Genomic DNA, 16672 nt, shown 5'->3' with positions numbered 1-16672 from the left:
ATGGCAACCTATGATCTTTACTTGTGGGGACTTTAAAGCAATCCTGTTTTTGCTGAATGTACTGGTACACTAATACGCGGATTTGCAATCAATTCAACATTTACGCTAATGGATAGTAAAGAAACAGATCAGGTGTGTTATGAATCTTACTGAAATAAAAACCTGTGCTAGTTTGTGGGGTTTTATTGGATAGTGTACATTAAAAGGAGTGCTAACAAAGGTTTTACAATCACTGTTCTCACCCCTTAGTATACTGGAATCACTGTTCTCTGCCCTTAGTATACTGGCATCACTGTTCTCACCCCTTAGTATACTGGCATCACTGTTATCTGCCCTTAGTATACTGGCATCACTGTTCTCTGCCCTTAGTATACTGGCATCACTGTTCTCTGCCCTTAGTATACCGGCATCACTGTTCTCTGTCCTTAGTATACTGGCATCACTGTTCTCTGCCCTTAGTATACTGGCATCACTGTTCTCACCCCTTAGTATACTGGCATCACTGTTCTCACCCCTTAGTATACTGGCATCACTGTTCTCTGCCCTTAGTATACCGGCATCACTGTTCTCTGCCCTTAGTATACTGGCATCACTGTTCTCTGCCCTTAGTATACCGGCATCACTGTTCTCTGCCCTTAGTATACCGGCATCACTGTTCTCTGCCCTTAGTATACCGGCATCACTGTTCTCTGCCCTTAGTGTACCGGCATCACTGTTCTCTGCCCTTAGTATACCGGCATCACTGTTCTCTGCCCTTAGTATACTGGCATCACTGTTCTCTGCCCTTAGTATACTGGCATCACTGTTCTCTGCCCTTAGTATACTGGCATCACTGTTCTCACCCCTTAGTATACCGGCATCACTGTTCTCTGCCCTTAGTATACCGGCATCACTGTTCTCTGCCCTTAGTATACCGGCATCACTGTTCTCTGCCCTTAGTATACTGGCATCACTGTTCTCACCCCTTAGTATACTGGCATCACTGTTCTCACCCCTTGGTATGCTGGCATCACTGTTCTCAGTCCTGAGTATACTGACATCACTGGCCTCCTTTTTCTTTTAGTTCTTTGCATGCATTTTATTTTTCATTTTGGAGTGTGCAGGTATTTCAAAGATAAAGCTGTGGTTGGAAAGTTGCTGGTGTGACTTCATGTGTTGTAAATTCGCACCAATGGTGTAACAGCCATCAGACGACGTGACCTACATCAAAGGATCACGGATGCAGCAGCTTATCAAGTCCATTGTATTTGAAATATTTGCAAATTCTGAATTAATGTAAAATAGTGAAGAACCAGAAGCTTGCAGGCACAATGAAAGAGATAGTAGTGATAATGTTATTAAAGCTAACACAAGGTAAGGAATATATTTGAAAGCATTGGTTAGCCCTCTTTTAACACCTTTACAAATAAAACTTTTAAAACCACAAGGGGCACTGTAGCCAAGATTACTGTGTGTGTTTGGGGTTCAAAGTGGATACGGGGGAGCAGTGTGTTTCTCCGTTTTTCTTAATCGGCTTGTGAGCAGTGTTCATGTTCTGTGTTCCAGAGCCCTTCTGTTTGGCCAACTACCCCTCTGCGTTTCACAGCGTGATGTTTAACCCAGTGGAGCCCAGGCTGCTCGCCACTGCCAACTCCAAGGAGGGAGTGGGGCTGTGGGACATCCGCAAGCCACGCAGGTGAGCCGTGACTGAGGAATTATCACAATCTGACTAACTGCTGCTTAGCAATTAGGGAACTTCTGTCTCTTGCAGTAATTCTACTCCCCCACTAGATGGCAGACTACGGTCTTTGTAGCTCCTGTAAACCTCCTGCTTGAGGGAGGGTGTTGAGTGTATCTGACAATGGAACAGAATAGTGGGGGTGTGGAGTGGTAGTTGTTCCTCTTAGTTCAGTCCTAGGACAGTTTCTTTTTGATGTTCAGCACCATTGCATTAGACCTATAATAATTGCAGTGTTAGGATACCAGGGTAATTTCCCCTAAGATGTGCTCATCTGAAATTGTAGGATTTCAAGTGTTTCCAGGGCAGCCCTAATACACATACTGTGGATGTAGGTTATGGCGGTCAGTTGGTTCCCTCTGCTCAGTGCCTTGTGCCACAGATGTGTGTTTTACTTTGCATTTCTGCTGCACTGTTTGAAATATCAGGGAAGGAACTGCAGCTGTTTGTGGAGCTGAAAGATGTCACAGGTTTCTAGGCATAAGAGGAGAATTCAGAATTTTAATAGCCTCCAAATACAATATTTGAATGCATACTAAAATAAAAGATTATAAGAAATAGTGGTACTAAATAACAGTCTATAAATCTGAAATTCAGAATGAGTAGATATACAGAAATATGAAACTTTCTCTTTCTCTCTCTCCTCTCTCTCTCTCTCTCTGGACATATTTCACTGTTTCAACATTGCCTAGCTTGCATGATCATCTTAGAAATGCATTGGGTAACTTCCTGCCCTTGCTTCATTTAGAGAACGTGAACATACAGACAAGATCACTGTTTCAATAATATTCAGACTTTATACTACTATTTATTCTCTACTAGATGGCAGAACGATTTCAGTTGTGATGCATTAACTCCTTAAGCAAAATCTAGCCTAAGATGACAGTCCTATTGAGTTGATGTAATGCTTTGCTCTCCAGATGATAAACACGCCTCATATTCTGTGATTCTTTTGGTCAAACTTGTTCATTGGTGGTACAAGAAAAATTGACCTTTTCCTGGCAGATTTTTTTTTGCAAATCTACCGTGGACAGTGTCAACGCTTCGTATTTCACAAACCAATTGATGTTCACCATTTAATGATACAGACCCCTGACTTTCAGACAGTGTCTTTACAAGCTGTATTCCATGATCTCTCACTAAAGGTCCATTACAGTCCTGTAGAAATTAACCAATTCACTGCACATTGTATTAACCTCTGGACATATCAATGCTACTGATCTTTTTCACATTTCCATTTTACTTTCCATGTTTACAAACAGCGGTGTCATTTGCTATAGGGCAGAGGGGGGCCGTTGCCCTCTTCCCCACCCCCAGACGAAATGTCTAAATGTCTAAGAGACACAAATGGCAAAATCATAGATGAAGAAAAAAAAATAGCAAATATATTAAATGATTACTTTTCACAGGTTTTTACAAAGGAGGACACGGACAACATGCCCCACATGTCGACCTGTTCCTATCCAGTTTTAAATAACTTTAGCATAACAGAGGCAGAAGTGTTAAAGGGACTAGGAGCTCTTAAAATAAACAAATCCCCTGGGCCGGATGAGATCCTCCCAATAGTACTCAAAGAAATGAAAGAAGTTATTTACAAACCGCTAACCAAGATCATGCAACAGTCTCTTGACACAGGGGTTGTACCAACAGACTGGAAAATAGCAAATGTAATACCGATCCACAAAAAGGGAGACAAAACCGAACCAGGTAACTACAGACCAATAAGCCTGACTTCTATTATATGTAAACTTATGGAAACTATAATAAGATCCAAAATGGAAAATTACTTATATGGTAACAATATCCTGGGAGACAGCCAGCATGGTTTTAGGAAAGGGAGATCATGTCTAACTAACCTACTTGACTTTTTTGAGGATGCAACATTGAAAATGGATAACTGCAAAGCATACGACATGGTTTATTTAGATTTCCAGAAAGCTTTTGACAAAGTCCCGCATAAAAGATTAATTCTCAAACTGAACGCAGTAGGGATTCAAGGAAATGCATGCACATGGATTAGGGAGTGGTTAACAGGTAGAAAACAGAAAGTACTGATTAGAGGAGAAACCTCAAAATGGAGTGAGGTAACCAGTGGTGTACCACAGGGATCAGTATTAGGTCCTCTGCTATTCCTAATCTACATTAATGATTTAGACTGATATATTAAGCAAACTCGTTAAATTTGCAGACGACACAAAAATAGGAGGAGTGGCAGACACTGTTGAAGCAGCAAAGGTCATTCAAAATGATCTAGACAGCATTCAGAACTGGGCAGACACATGGCAAATGAAATTTAATAGAGAAAAGTGTAAAGTATTGCATGCGGGCAATAAAAATGTGCATTATAAATATCATATGGGAGATACTGAAATTGAAGAAGGGAACTATGAAAAAGACCTAGGAGTTTATGTTGACTCAGAAATGTCTTCATCTAGACAATGTGGGGAAGCTATAAAAAAGGCTAACAAGATGCTTGGATATATTGTGAGAAGTGTTGAATTTAAATCAAGGGAAGTAATGTTAAAACTCTACAATGCATTAGTAAGACCTCACCTAGAATATTGTGTTCAGTTCTGGTCACCTCGTTACAAAAAGGATATTGCTGCTCTAGAAAGAGTGCAAAGAAGAGCAACCAGAATTATCCCGGGTTTAAAAGGCATGTCGTATGCAGACAGGCTAAAAGAATTGAATCTATTCAGTCTTGAACAAAGAAGACTACGCGGCGATCTGATTCAAACATTCAAAATCCTAAAAGGTATAGACAATGTCAACCCGGGGGACTTCTTTGACTTGAAAAAAGAAAAAAGGACCAGGGGTCATAAATGGAGATTAGATAAAGGGGCATTCAGAACAGAAAATAGGAGGCACTTTTTTACACAGAGAATTGTGAGGGTCTGGAACCAACTCCCCAGTAATGTTGTTGAAGCTGACACCCTGGGATCCTTCAAGAAGCTGCTTGATGAGATTCTGGGATCAATAAGCTACTAACAACCAAACGAGCAAGATGGGCTGAATGGCCTCCTCTCGTTTGTAAACTTTCTTATGTTCTTATGTACATGACATTATGTCTTCCACTTTTTGATCCCCTAGACATGTAATATAATTAGGCTTACTACTTTGACTGAAAGGATAAACATCGGTAAAACCACTCGCTATTTTTTTTTTCTTACCAAAAATAATAATTTAGAAATCATCTCTGTGTAGTTTTTATACTTTCTGGGTATGTCAATGAGACCGACTGCGCACTTTCATTTGCCAGCTACAGCGCCTGTCATTCAAAGCGCCTACTTTTAAATTAGCGGGTTAAGGTGTAGGTAAACGTTTGCTATTATAGGTATATACGGTGACAGTTACTAGTTTGATTTGAAAATGGGGCGCAAGAGGAAAACACTTAATGAGCAGTGTGCACAGTGCCCTGGTCGACGGCTGAAGTCTCCGCGGCAGGACGAAGCAGGCCAGTCTGCCCTGCCTCCAGTGACTCTGAGTCCAGCTGTGCTGAAGCAGGAGAGGGGCAGAGCTCAGAATAATAAGTGCAAGTTAGTTATATTCAACTATCTAATGTTTTGTTCTGTGCATATTATTTTTACTTGTAAATGTACGCTATAAAAGTTTGTGTAATACACTTTATATGCTGCGTTTTCTACGGTTTATTTGAGACCATTTTTTAATTTGTGTAGGAACTTTATCTTTACAAGGTACAGATTCCCTGTGACCAAACGTTATTTCAATTATAATGTTGAATATGATAAAGGGGTTTCTCTAAATGAGATGTTTTTCAATGGCATTGTGACAGGCTAGCTGTAGGGGTGACGTCAGGCCAGAAAGAATCACACAGACAGGCAGTACTCGGTTTGAAACTGAAACGCAATGGCTGCGGTAAGTAGGTTTATTGAAAAATAAAAGGTTTAAACAGAAAACAGGACACGGCACTTGAGGCCAAAATAAATAGACAAACAAAACGGATTTACACTAAACAAACAGTGGACGAACAGACAAACAAACACGGTGAGTCTAAACAACTTATATTTACTTTACTTTTTATTTACTCCATCTCCACACCCGTTCTCCACTCACCGAACATACAACCCCGAGTGAGAAAAAAATCATGCATCTATATATACTGTTATGCCGGGATCCAATTACTAATTAATTATTCACTTGAATCCCAGCACGTGAACTAATTCTGTGCAACCCCGTGCTCCATACTATTGCATACTTTAAATGCACGTGAAGTGAGGTGCAATCCCTGTGCCTAAATATAATTATACAATTTAAACACTCATACTCATTACCCGCATTATATCCCGTGTACCAACTACAGTACACCAACATTAACACACTACATGCAACATAAAACACACAAATACACACAGGGGCGGGGCACCTTGCCACAGGCATAAAAAGTCTGGGTTTTTTTTTAAGCATAAAGGTCGATTTCACCCATGCTCTGCTTGAACTGAAAAATAGATTGAAAAAAAACAGTAAATTCTTTCAAAAAATAAACGTTGATATTAATTGTCGATTTGGTAAAAAAATAAAAATCGAATAGTAGCCAGCCTAAATATAATCACATATAAGATGGTCAAAGTTTTCTTCACAAACGAATAAAGTCATTTTCAAACCTCATTCTTTTCTAATCTAACCCGGATCTGGAATGAAGTCAGTGACAGTTGCTATGTGATGTAATTGCTTGAACTCAGAGTCTCAAGGCATCTGCGGCATTCGTTCATTTTTGATTGACAGTTCATTGTTGTCCAGTGATTGTATCGACAACACAGAATTACATTGCATTCTATTATAATATAATATTATTGATATAAGAACATAAGAAAGTTAACAAACGAGAGGAGGTCATTTGGCCCATCTTGCTCATTTGGTTGTTAGTAGCTTATTGATCTCAGAATCTCATCAAGCAGCTTCTTGAAGGATCCCAGGATGTCAGCTTCAACAACATTACTGGGGAGTTGGTTCCAGACTCCCACAATTCTCTGTGTAAAAAAGTTTCTGTTCTGAATGCCCCTTTATCTAATCTTTATTTGTGACCCCTGGTCCTTGTTTCTTTCTTCAGGTCGAAAAAGTCCCCTGGGTCGACATTGTCTATACCTTTTAGAATTCTGAGTGCTTGAATCAGATCACCGCGTAGTCTTCTTTGTTCAGGACTGAATAGATTCAATTCTTTTTAGCCTGTCTGCACATGCCTTTTAAACCCTTATCCTTTATATTCGTCTCCATCACTCTCGGATAACCATTTTTTGTAACACCTAACACATCGTAGTTGCTAGTTAGGGCAGTAGCTTCAAGTTCTAACATTTTGTTTGTGAGACTTCTAGCATTTAGATAAATACATTTAATAGTTGTCTTACCTGAGTTGTTGCCCTTCTTTTCATGTACAGTGCCGTGAAAAAGTATTTGCCCCCTGTCTGATTTTCTGCATTTTTGCACATTTTTCACATTGTATTTGGTCAGATTTTTTGTGGGTTGTTGTAGTAGTATATAGAGGGAGTACGAGAGAAAAAATGACACCAAAGTTTGGTGTTTCTTTCATTTGTTTGGTGTGCAAGGTAATCAAACATGCAATCTTCAGGTGTGAAAAAGTTATTGCCCCCCCCCTAGTTAACTCAACCCAATTAAAGGGATAATTAGGGTCAGCTGTTTGAGTACTTTGGTTAACAACCAGGCCTGATTTGGGCCAGCCCTGCCCAATATAAATCTGACTAACTTTGGCCCTTACCATCAGAGTGAAGTTATCAGCACACAGGTTCTAGATGCACATCATGCCACGAACAAAAGAAATTCCTGAAGACCTCCGGAAAAAAGTTGTTGATGCCTATCAGTCTGGAAAGGGTTACAAGCCATTTCTAAGGCTCCGGGGCTCCACCGAACCACAGTCAGAGCCATATTGTCCAAATGGAGAAAGCTTGGGACAGTAGTGAATCTTCCCAGGAGTGGCTGTCCTGCCAAGATCTCCCCAAGACCAAGGCGTAAAATCGTCCAAGAAGTCAAAAAGAACCCTAGAACAACATCCAGGGATCTGCAGGCCTCTCTCGCCTCAGCTAAGGTCAGTGTTCATGACTCCACCATCAGAAAGACACGGCAAAAATGGGATTCATGGCAGAGTAGCAAGGCGGAAACCATTGCTCACTAAGAAGAACATGAATGCTCGTCTCAAGTTTGCCAAAAAGTGCCTGGATGATCCTCAAGAGTTCTGGAACAATGTTCTATGGACAGTAAGAACCTCATACCAACGGTCAAGCATGGTGGTGGAAGTGTCATGGTTTGGGGATGCTTTGCTGCATCAGGACCTGGACGCCTTGCCATCATTGAAGGAACCATGAATTCTGCTCTGTATCAGAGAATTCTACAGGAGAATGCCAGGCCATCCGTCCGTGAGCTGAAGTTGAAGCGCAGCTGGGTCATGCAGCAAGACAATGATCCGAAACACACAAGCAAGTCTACATCAGAATGGTTGAAGAAATTTAAAGTTTTGTAATGGCCTAGTCAAAGTCCAGACTTAAACCCCATTGAGATGTTGTGGCAGGACCTGAAACGAGCAGTTCATGCTCGAAAACCCACAGTTATTGAGTCTAAGGGGGCGATTACTTTTTCACACGGGGGCATTGGGTGTTGCATAACTTTCTTTAATAAATAAATGAAATATGTATCCAATTTTTGTGTTATTTGTTCACTCAAGGTCCCTTTTATCTCATATTAGGTTTTGGTTGAAGATCTGATAACATTCAAAAATATGCAAAAATGGAGAAAATCAGACGGGGCAAATACTTTTTTCATGGCACTGTAGTCTCCCTTCTGTTTTTTTGTTGATTTCTCCCCCCTTCCTTTCTAGTTTAAATGCTTTTGAACCTCCTCGAGGATCCTTTCTCCGTCAAAGAGAAATGTTGGATATGTTTGTCACAGCAGGTGGAAAATGGAAGATATTAAACAGAGCGAGACAACAAGGAGGGATTCACTAGCGGAAGAAACTATTAATATTGCTCATGCCCAGGCACAATTATTTATACATGCTCTAAACTTTGATGATTCTACTGGGGATGCCTTGTTTCTGATATATTAGATGATTCTACTGGCGATACCTTGTTTCTGATATATTATCAACTCAACTGTTTTTACCTCTTCGATTGAGCATTGCATATATACCTGTCTATAGAGTGTCTGTCCAGTGCTATTGACTGAAACAAATGCAGCCAGTAATTAAATCCCATCCACTAATTCAGGAGTTATTGTGTCCTGCCAAAGACATAAAGAATTATGTTTGTTATCGTATTAAACAATGTATGCAAGTGGACCAAATTCTGGGGAGGTGTTTCTTCCATTTGGTGGTTGATGATATATGAAGCACATGTGATGAAATAAAGAGTCCCAGGGTGTGTGCATGCTACAAAAGAGCACTGGAACACAACATGTGTAGCAAATAACCTGGGGCTTAAACAAATATCTATTTTGTATGGCTGACAATACGGAGTAGCTGTTCCCTTTGTCTGTGGCTCGGATCCCAAACTTGGGTCAAATGGACCTTCACGCAGACCAATCAAAAAGTAAGAACCACTCAGTGTGGTTGCAAATATTAAAAAAGGTCATGGTGGGGGTTCCCGAGCGGCGCATCCAGTAAAGGCGCTCCACGTGGAGTGCAGGATGCGCCCTATAGCCTGGAGATCGCAGGTTCAAATCCAGGCTATGTCACTGCCGACCGTGATCGGGGGTTCCTAGGGGGTGGCGCTCAATTGGCTGAGTGCCGCCCGGGTAGGGATGGCTTAGGTCGGCAGGGCAATCCACGGTTCACTGCGCACCAGTGAACCATGTGGCTGATAGGGCGCCTGTGGGTCTGCAGTGGAGCCATTCATTCTGGTGGCTTTGCTGTGGATCTGCAGTGTGAAAAATGATGGATTGGCAGGAGCACGTTTTGGAGGACGTGTGTTTCGGAGGACGTGTGTTTCGGAGGACGCGTGTTTCAGCCTCCGTTTCCCGAGTCGTTGGGAGGTTGCAGCAGTGAACTGGGATAAAAAGTAATAATTGGGCATTCCAAATTGGGGAGAAAACCGGGGTTAAAAAAAAAAAAAAAAAGTTCCTGGTAAATTACAAAAAAATACCAGTTTATACTTTTCTTTAGTTTGGGGCATTTGAGCTGGAATGACCCTGTTAAACAGCGAGTGGAATTGCCCAGCCTAGTGATTCATGCTGGTTTCTGCTGATCTTTCTCCTTCTCCCCCTCTCTCAGCTCCCTACTGCGGTACGGAGGGAACCTGTCCCTGCAGAGCGCCATGAGTGTCCGCTTCAACAGCACCGGCACCCAGCTGCTGGCCCTGCGGCGCCGCCTGCCCCCGGTCCTCTACGAGCTGCACTCCCGCCTCCCCAGCTTCCAGTTCGACAACCAGGGCTACTTCAACTCCTGCACCATGAAGAGCTGCTGCTTCGCTGGGGACCGGGACCAGGTGACGAATATTCAATATATTTGTGACGATAAAACCCTGTCTCAGCACTGTAATCACCCGGAAAATATGTATTTTTCCAGAAAAAAAGAAAATTCTAAATGTTTGCCATTTATGTCATTTAAAAGAACACCCTCCCAATCACTGCTTTTCATCGGACTGCCATGCTTTCAGTGGTGACTTAGTTCCTTCATGCGACCCCTCGAAGTTGAAGTGTATCTGCAGGGAGTGTTCGATTAAATATTGTTTATTAACTTCTTCAAATAAATTATCACAATAAAATCTAATTCACCTTTACCATTCATAATGGAAAATCTGAGACCTAGGAAATATGGCAATACATATTAGATAAGATTTACTGCTGTTATTTTGTTAGAACCATGAACCTTAAGACCCCTCTGTGCATTTAAAGTGTGCGTGATGCTCAGGTGGTGCTCGATACCTGCTGCATCTCAGTAAAAATGAATGTCTGGATATTTCTGTGTGGGTTGTTATGCTAATGAGAGATAAGGACATACTTTTTAAAGGCCATGTACAGACAGACAGAAAGTCAATCTACAGTGTTGTCAGACCCTCAACTTGAAACCCATTGCTGTGCACAGACACAAACCCATGTCTACAGACAGACATGTCATCAGTCACCAGCATCACTGCCAGATTAGTGAAGTGTATTTTGAGGGTGAAGTGCAATGCCACACATGTCGTCAGTCCTGATTCTCACAGTGCTATGAACCCTCTAGCTAATCGGATGCTCTCTGGGATCCTCAGACATTACATCATACCCGACCCCTACTTGTTAATATGACTGCAGCGTTCGGGTGTCTCAGGAATGTGCTGCTCTTTTCATCTTCATATAAAGTGCACTGGTGCTCTGATTTTTCCAGCAGTTCGCAAGTCTGGATGAATAAACAACTGAAGCTTTCTATTCGTGTACCATATCAGCACTGCATTCCCAACCGACATGCAGGCAGGGGTAGGGCATTAGTTTCCTATTTTACCCGACTTGGACACTTTAATCACTAAGGGAACAATTTTGACAATCTAAATAACTATTAATCCAGCTAGGGCTTTCCAACCATGGGTGGTTTATTAACGCCTATTACCATCACTTCTACAAGAACAGTACATTACCATCACTTCTACAAGAACAATACATTACCATCACTTCTACAAGAACATTACATTACCATCACTTCTACAAGAACAATACATTACCATCACTTCTACAAGAACAGTACATTACCATCACTTCTACAAGAACAGTACATTACCATCACTTCTACAAGAACAATACATTACCATCACCTACAAGAACAATACATTACCATCACTTCTACAAGAACAGTACATTACCATCACTTCTACAAGAACAGTACATTACCATCACTTCTACAAGAACAATACATTACCATCACCTACAAGAACAATACATTACCATCACTTCTACAAGAACAGTACATTACCATCACTTCTACAAGAACAATCCATTACCATCACTTCTACAAGAACAGTACATTACCATCACTTCTACAAGAACAGTACATTACCATCACTTCTACAAGAGCAATACATTACCATCACTTCTACAAGAACAGTACATTACCATCACTTCTACAAGATCAATACATTACCATCACTTCTACAAGAACAATACATTACCATCACTTCTACAAGAACAATACATTACCATCACTTCTACAAGAACAATACATTACCATCACTTCTACAAGAACAGTACATTACCATCACTTCTACAAGAACAATCCATTACCATCACTTCTACAAGAACAATCCATTACCATCACTTCTACAAGAACAATCCATTACCATTACTTCTACAAGAACAATACATTACCATCACTTCTACAAGAACAATACAGTCAAAGGTCATGAGTGGAAAATTAGGGTTATAGATTTTAGGGGTTGTTCGGATCATTAGTTTACAGGTCTGGCCAAAAGTTTTGCATCACCCTTTAAAATTAACTAATTTAACTTCATAAAGTCGAATGAAACCTGCTGAATAATGTTACGGTAACATATTGAATTACATACCACTTTGCAGTTTTCCATATACTTAATGAAAAACTGAACAAAATGTAAAAAATGTGACATTTCAGAATCGAATATGAAATACTGTACTACTAGTATTGCTTCCGGTAGACTTTTGCGATATCATTTTGTAGTTTCTTTGATTTACATTATGTTAAATAAAATATCTAAGTTATGTTCATGTTGTTTTTTTTTTTTTGTTTTTTTTTTAAATTTTAATTATGCTGCAATCCTAAAATTGAACTGAACAATGGACAGTCTCTGCTTAATAGAGGCCCAGGACTGAATGGCAGGCAGGGGGTGTTGAGGATTGAACTTTGAGTGAGGTGTAAAAATGAACATGCATGGGCTTCCAGATGCGTCATGGCTGGGGATTCTAGAGGGAGTGTTGCTTTGGCTCTGGTGCTCCCTACTGGCCAGACGCCTAGTGAGTTCAGACGGATTCCTACCAGGCTAGCTTTAGTCCTCCAGAATCCTGTGACTCGCTGACCACCACTGAGTTCCTGGGTGTAAAGAGGTAATGGGCCCACTGACCTTCATTTCACCTGAGCTGATTTTGTGAATTGCTGCGGTGAGTGAATGTTAACTTATTGGGCACTCTAAAGTTTTATAAATAAGTAAAAATAGCAAGAACAGATGCATAGAGAATTGCAAGCATGAACATTCATTGAGCATCCAGAGTTAGTAACATCTGCCTGACCTGTTACTCAACACAGCAGGAATGTTCAGCCGAGACTTGCATGTACCAGCAAAATGAAACACTTGGACGTCTCTCAATAGCTGCAGTGTACAGAGTGTGAGGAGACGTTACCTCCCAGAGGGGTAGTTTACTTGCCTTGTGTTGGGAAGTATCAATGCACGGCTTCTCAACTTTGCAAACCCCAGCAGCCTCTAAGAATCCAGCAGTTTGTTTCAATTGGGAGTTAATCCTGCAAGGCTTTCCAGCGCCCACAGACCAGCCCTCTCCGCTTTTAAATAGCTGCTTGGAAGTGTGTGTATCTGACGTCAGTAACAGTGCACTGCTGTGTGCTTTCAGGTTGAAACAAAAACCTGAGCTGTTCAGGCTCCTCGAATTGGGAGCCACAGCAGTAAAATAAGCACAGTATGTTTTTATTGGAGCCTGTGGAGCAATAAGAGGAACCCCTGGTGTAATCTGAAGCAGCCTGCAGTACAGTCAGGTTTTTATTTATTCATTCATTCATTCATTCATTCATTCATTCATTCATTTTTCTCTTGTTAATTCGGCGATCATTGTAACAGCTTGCTAAACATCCCATAATTCCATTCTCTGTATGTCAATTGAGATTATTGCTTCTTAGGGGTAGATTCACTCCACAAATTGAGATTGCATGGCAGATAAGACCTGCATTATTTTCCTGATTTGTGGCACTATTCAGTCAGACTTCTAGACAGCTCACTTGGTGAAGGCATGGCCGCATGGTGTTTAGGGGGAGTCGCACAGTACAGTCAGACAGTACAGTTTGCTTCCTGGCTGTACAAATATGCATTGGCTGTGGTGCTCTTGTGGCTTCTTTGTCCTCAAGGATTCGGTAGCTCATTGATATCCGCTCTGAAGTTCCTGGGTGTAAGAGACGATTGGCTTGGTTGTGGGATCAGAGGATACCTACTGACTTTGTTTCCCTGAGCTGTTGTGGGAAATGGCTGCAGTAAGAGAGTGTAATTGGACATTCGAAACTGGGGAGAAAAGCAGGCGTAAAATAATTGGGCACAACAGTTTTTTTTTTTTTTTTTTTTTACAAAGAACATTTGAGATATTTGCTGGGTTATATAAAACTGACTTTAACCTTGATCCTGTTAGGCTTCCATTATGCATTTTAAATTTCCCGAACCAAATCAAAAATGAAAAAAACATCATATTTACAATTTCTACTGCTGTTCTGCTTACAGATGGACCTGAACCAGTGTTGAATCATTTATTACAGTATAGCTATGGCGGCACCATGAACTTTGATTTACTTCAGACCCTAGTGACAAGCATCCAAAAGGATCCAAAAGCTAAAACCTTAAAAAGGTTAACTGGTCGCCATGTATAATGAATCCAACACTAATCCACACAACTGTGATTCTTTTCCAGTACATCCTGTCGGGATCGGATGACTTTAACCTGTACATGTGGAGGATTCCTAAGGACCCTGAGGCAGGTGAGCTGTCAGCCTGTACTCCTGTCTATACTCCTGCCTGTAATCCTGCCTGTAACTCCTGTCTGTAACTCTGCCTGTAACTCCTGTCTGTAACTCCTGCCTGTAACTCCTGTCTGTAACTCCTGTCTGTAACTCCTGTCTGTAACTCCTGTCTGTAACTCTGCCTGTAACTCCTGTCTGTAACTCCTGCCTGTACTGCCTATACTCCTGTCTGTAACTCCTGTCTATACTCCTGTCTGTACTCCTATCTGTAACTCCTGCCTGTACTGCTAATACTCCTGCCTGTAACTCCTGCCTGTACTCCTATCTGTAACTCCTGCCTGTACTGCTAATACTCCTGCCTGTAACTCCTGCCTGTACTCCTATCTGTAACTCCTGCCTGTACTGCTAATATTCCTGCCTGTAACTCCTGCCTGTAACTCCTGCCTGTACTCCTATCTGTAACTCCTGCCTGTACTGCCTATACTCCTGCCTGTAACTCCTGCCTGTACTGCCTATACTCCTGTCTGTAACTCCTGCCTGTACTGCCTATACTCCTGTCTGTAACTCCTGTCTGTACTCCTGCCTGTAACTCCTGCTTGTATTCCTGCCTGTACTCCTGCCTGTACTCCTATCTGTAACTCCTGCCTGTACTGCCTATACTCCTGTCTGTACTGCCTGTACTCCTGTCTGTACTGCCTATACTCCTGCCTATACTCCTGCCTATACTCCTGCCTGTAACTCCTGCCTGTAACTCCTGCCTGTACTCCTGCCTGTACTCATATCTGTAACTCCTGCCTGTACTGCCTATACTCCTGCCTGTACTCCTGTCTGTACTGCCTGTACTCCTGTCTGTACTGCCTATACTCCTGCCTGTACTCTCTTCATGTCAGACAGGGATGGTAAAGACCCCGAAGACTGGTCGAAACATTTCTTGCAGTATTTCTACCTGTTTTTTTTACCTGTGTTGCATTGAAGTGTATTTTTTAGTTTGAAGTAGTATAGTTTGGTCAAGATGCAAAGCAGAATTTTAATTAACACTCAGTAAACTTTGAATTTTAGTAACTTCACAAACTGAAAACATGAAAAAAAGAAGCTTGGGCAGTGTTTAGCACAGACTGGAGTCCGCAGCTCATTGACAGGGAAAGTGTACTTTCTGTTTTCTCAACAGCAGGTTATTATTTTGTGATATTTCAGTGATATATTTGTTTATATGGGCCAGATTGGATTTGTAGGTACCCTCCATTGATTATAAATACTTTCTTTATGGCAAGTGCTCAGAATACAATAGGAAATAACTCCCATATTTGTAGATTTGAACATGTTTGTTTAGAGCCTGGTTCTTCATTGAAACCCCATGAAACCTGTTCATTGTGCAGCAAGTTGAACTGCATGAAACACTGCAGGCAAGTGATGCAGAGAGCATGCACGTTGGTTAGCACTCGCCTTATCAGCACCCCTGCAGTAAGAGAGAAGCTCGTGTTTAATAACGAATCGGAAAGACTTCCAGGGTGGTCTTTAGTGGGTCAGGTTATCAGTGGAGCACAACGTAACATACAGTGCACAATAACGGTTTGCTGAAAAACTCAGTAACCATCTGATAGTGTTGTTTAATATAGAACCGGACGTGAGCAAGCTAACTAAAACTCATTTGTGTTTTATAAGCGATTATTTGTCTTGCCCTGCTTTCTCTGATTAAACTCGACCAAACAAATAAACATATCCCAGTGTCCACGGCGGTAACTCATGCTCACGAATCAGTTGCATTTGCTAGTTACACATATTTTCATTGTCAGTTTACAGCCTTGGTTCGGCAGCATGGTATGAGACGGAAATTTGTTTCCAATCGGCTTTTAAAACACTTATGCGGAAGTTAATTGCCATTGATTGGTACTCTGTTGGTAAGAACAGCTTTTCTTGTTCTGAAATCAGCATATTAATAATAGGTGTATTTTGATGTATGTAATTCCTGCTGACCAGTACTTTCCTTAGTGGACATCCTACCCTGTTCACCTCTAATCAAGCTGACAGTGTATTTCTCATGCAAGGTCTACACTCTCAATGGAATTAGAAGTGTAGTTACTGCTAATAGGTTCCAATGGGGACATGACGCAACCTGAAATCTTGATGCAGTTAAATGTTTTTTTTTTTCCTTTGATTTACACAACCTACTCAACACTTTGAAGAGGGAAGAGAATTTTTATTGTGAAACAACAGTTAATGAAAAATAAAAAAACTGAAATGTCTTGGTTAGATAAGTAGTCAATACTTGGTAGAACCACCTTTGGCAGCAATTACAGCAGTGAGTCTTTTGGGGTAAG

General features: G+C 41.2%; 1 protein-coding gene across 1 annotated transcript in view; it reads left to right on the top strand.

Moving 5' to 3' along the window:
- Nucleotides 1-16672, top strand: part of LOC117428473 (DDB1- and CUL4-associated factor 5-like) — a 49360-nt gene that overhangs the window by 17746 nt on the left and 14942 nt on the right. The window contains exons 5-7 of the mRNA XM_058991233.1: nt 1546-1675; nt 9951-10164; nt 14306-14372. Coding sequence (XP_058847216.1) covers nt 1546-1675; nt 9951-10164; nt 14306-14372 — 411 coding nt within the window. The remainder of the gene's footprint in view (nt 1-1545; nt 1676-9950; nt 10165-14305; nt 14373-16672) is intronic.

Source organism: Acipenser ruthenus, chromosome 18 (genome assembly GCF_902713425.1).
Source record: "Acipenser ruthenus chromosome 18, fAciRut3.2 maternal haplotype, whole genome shotgun sequence".
Classification (NCBI taxonomy): Eukaryota; Metazoa; Chordata; class Actinopteri; order Acipenseriformes; family Acipenseridae; genus Acipenser; species Acipenser ruthenus.
Note: the sequence above shows the minus strand (reverse complement) of the source record. Positions and strands in the feature narration are given on the sequence as shown.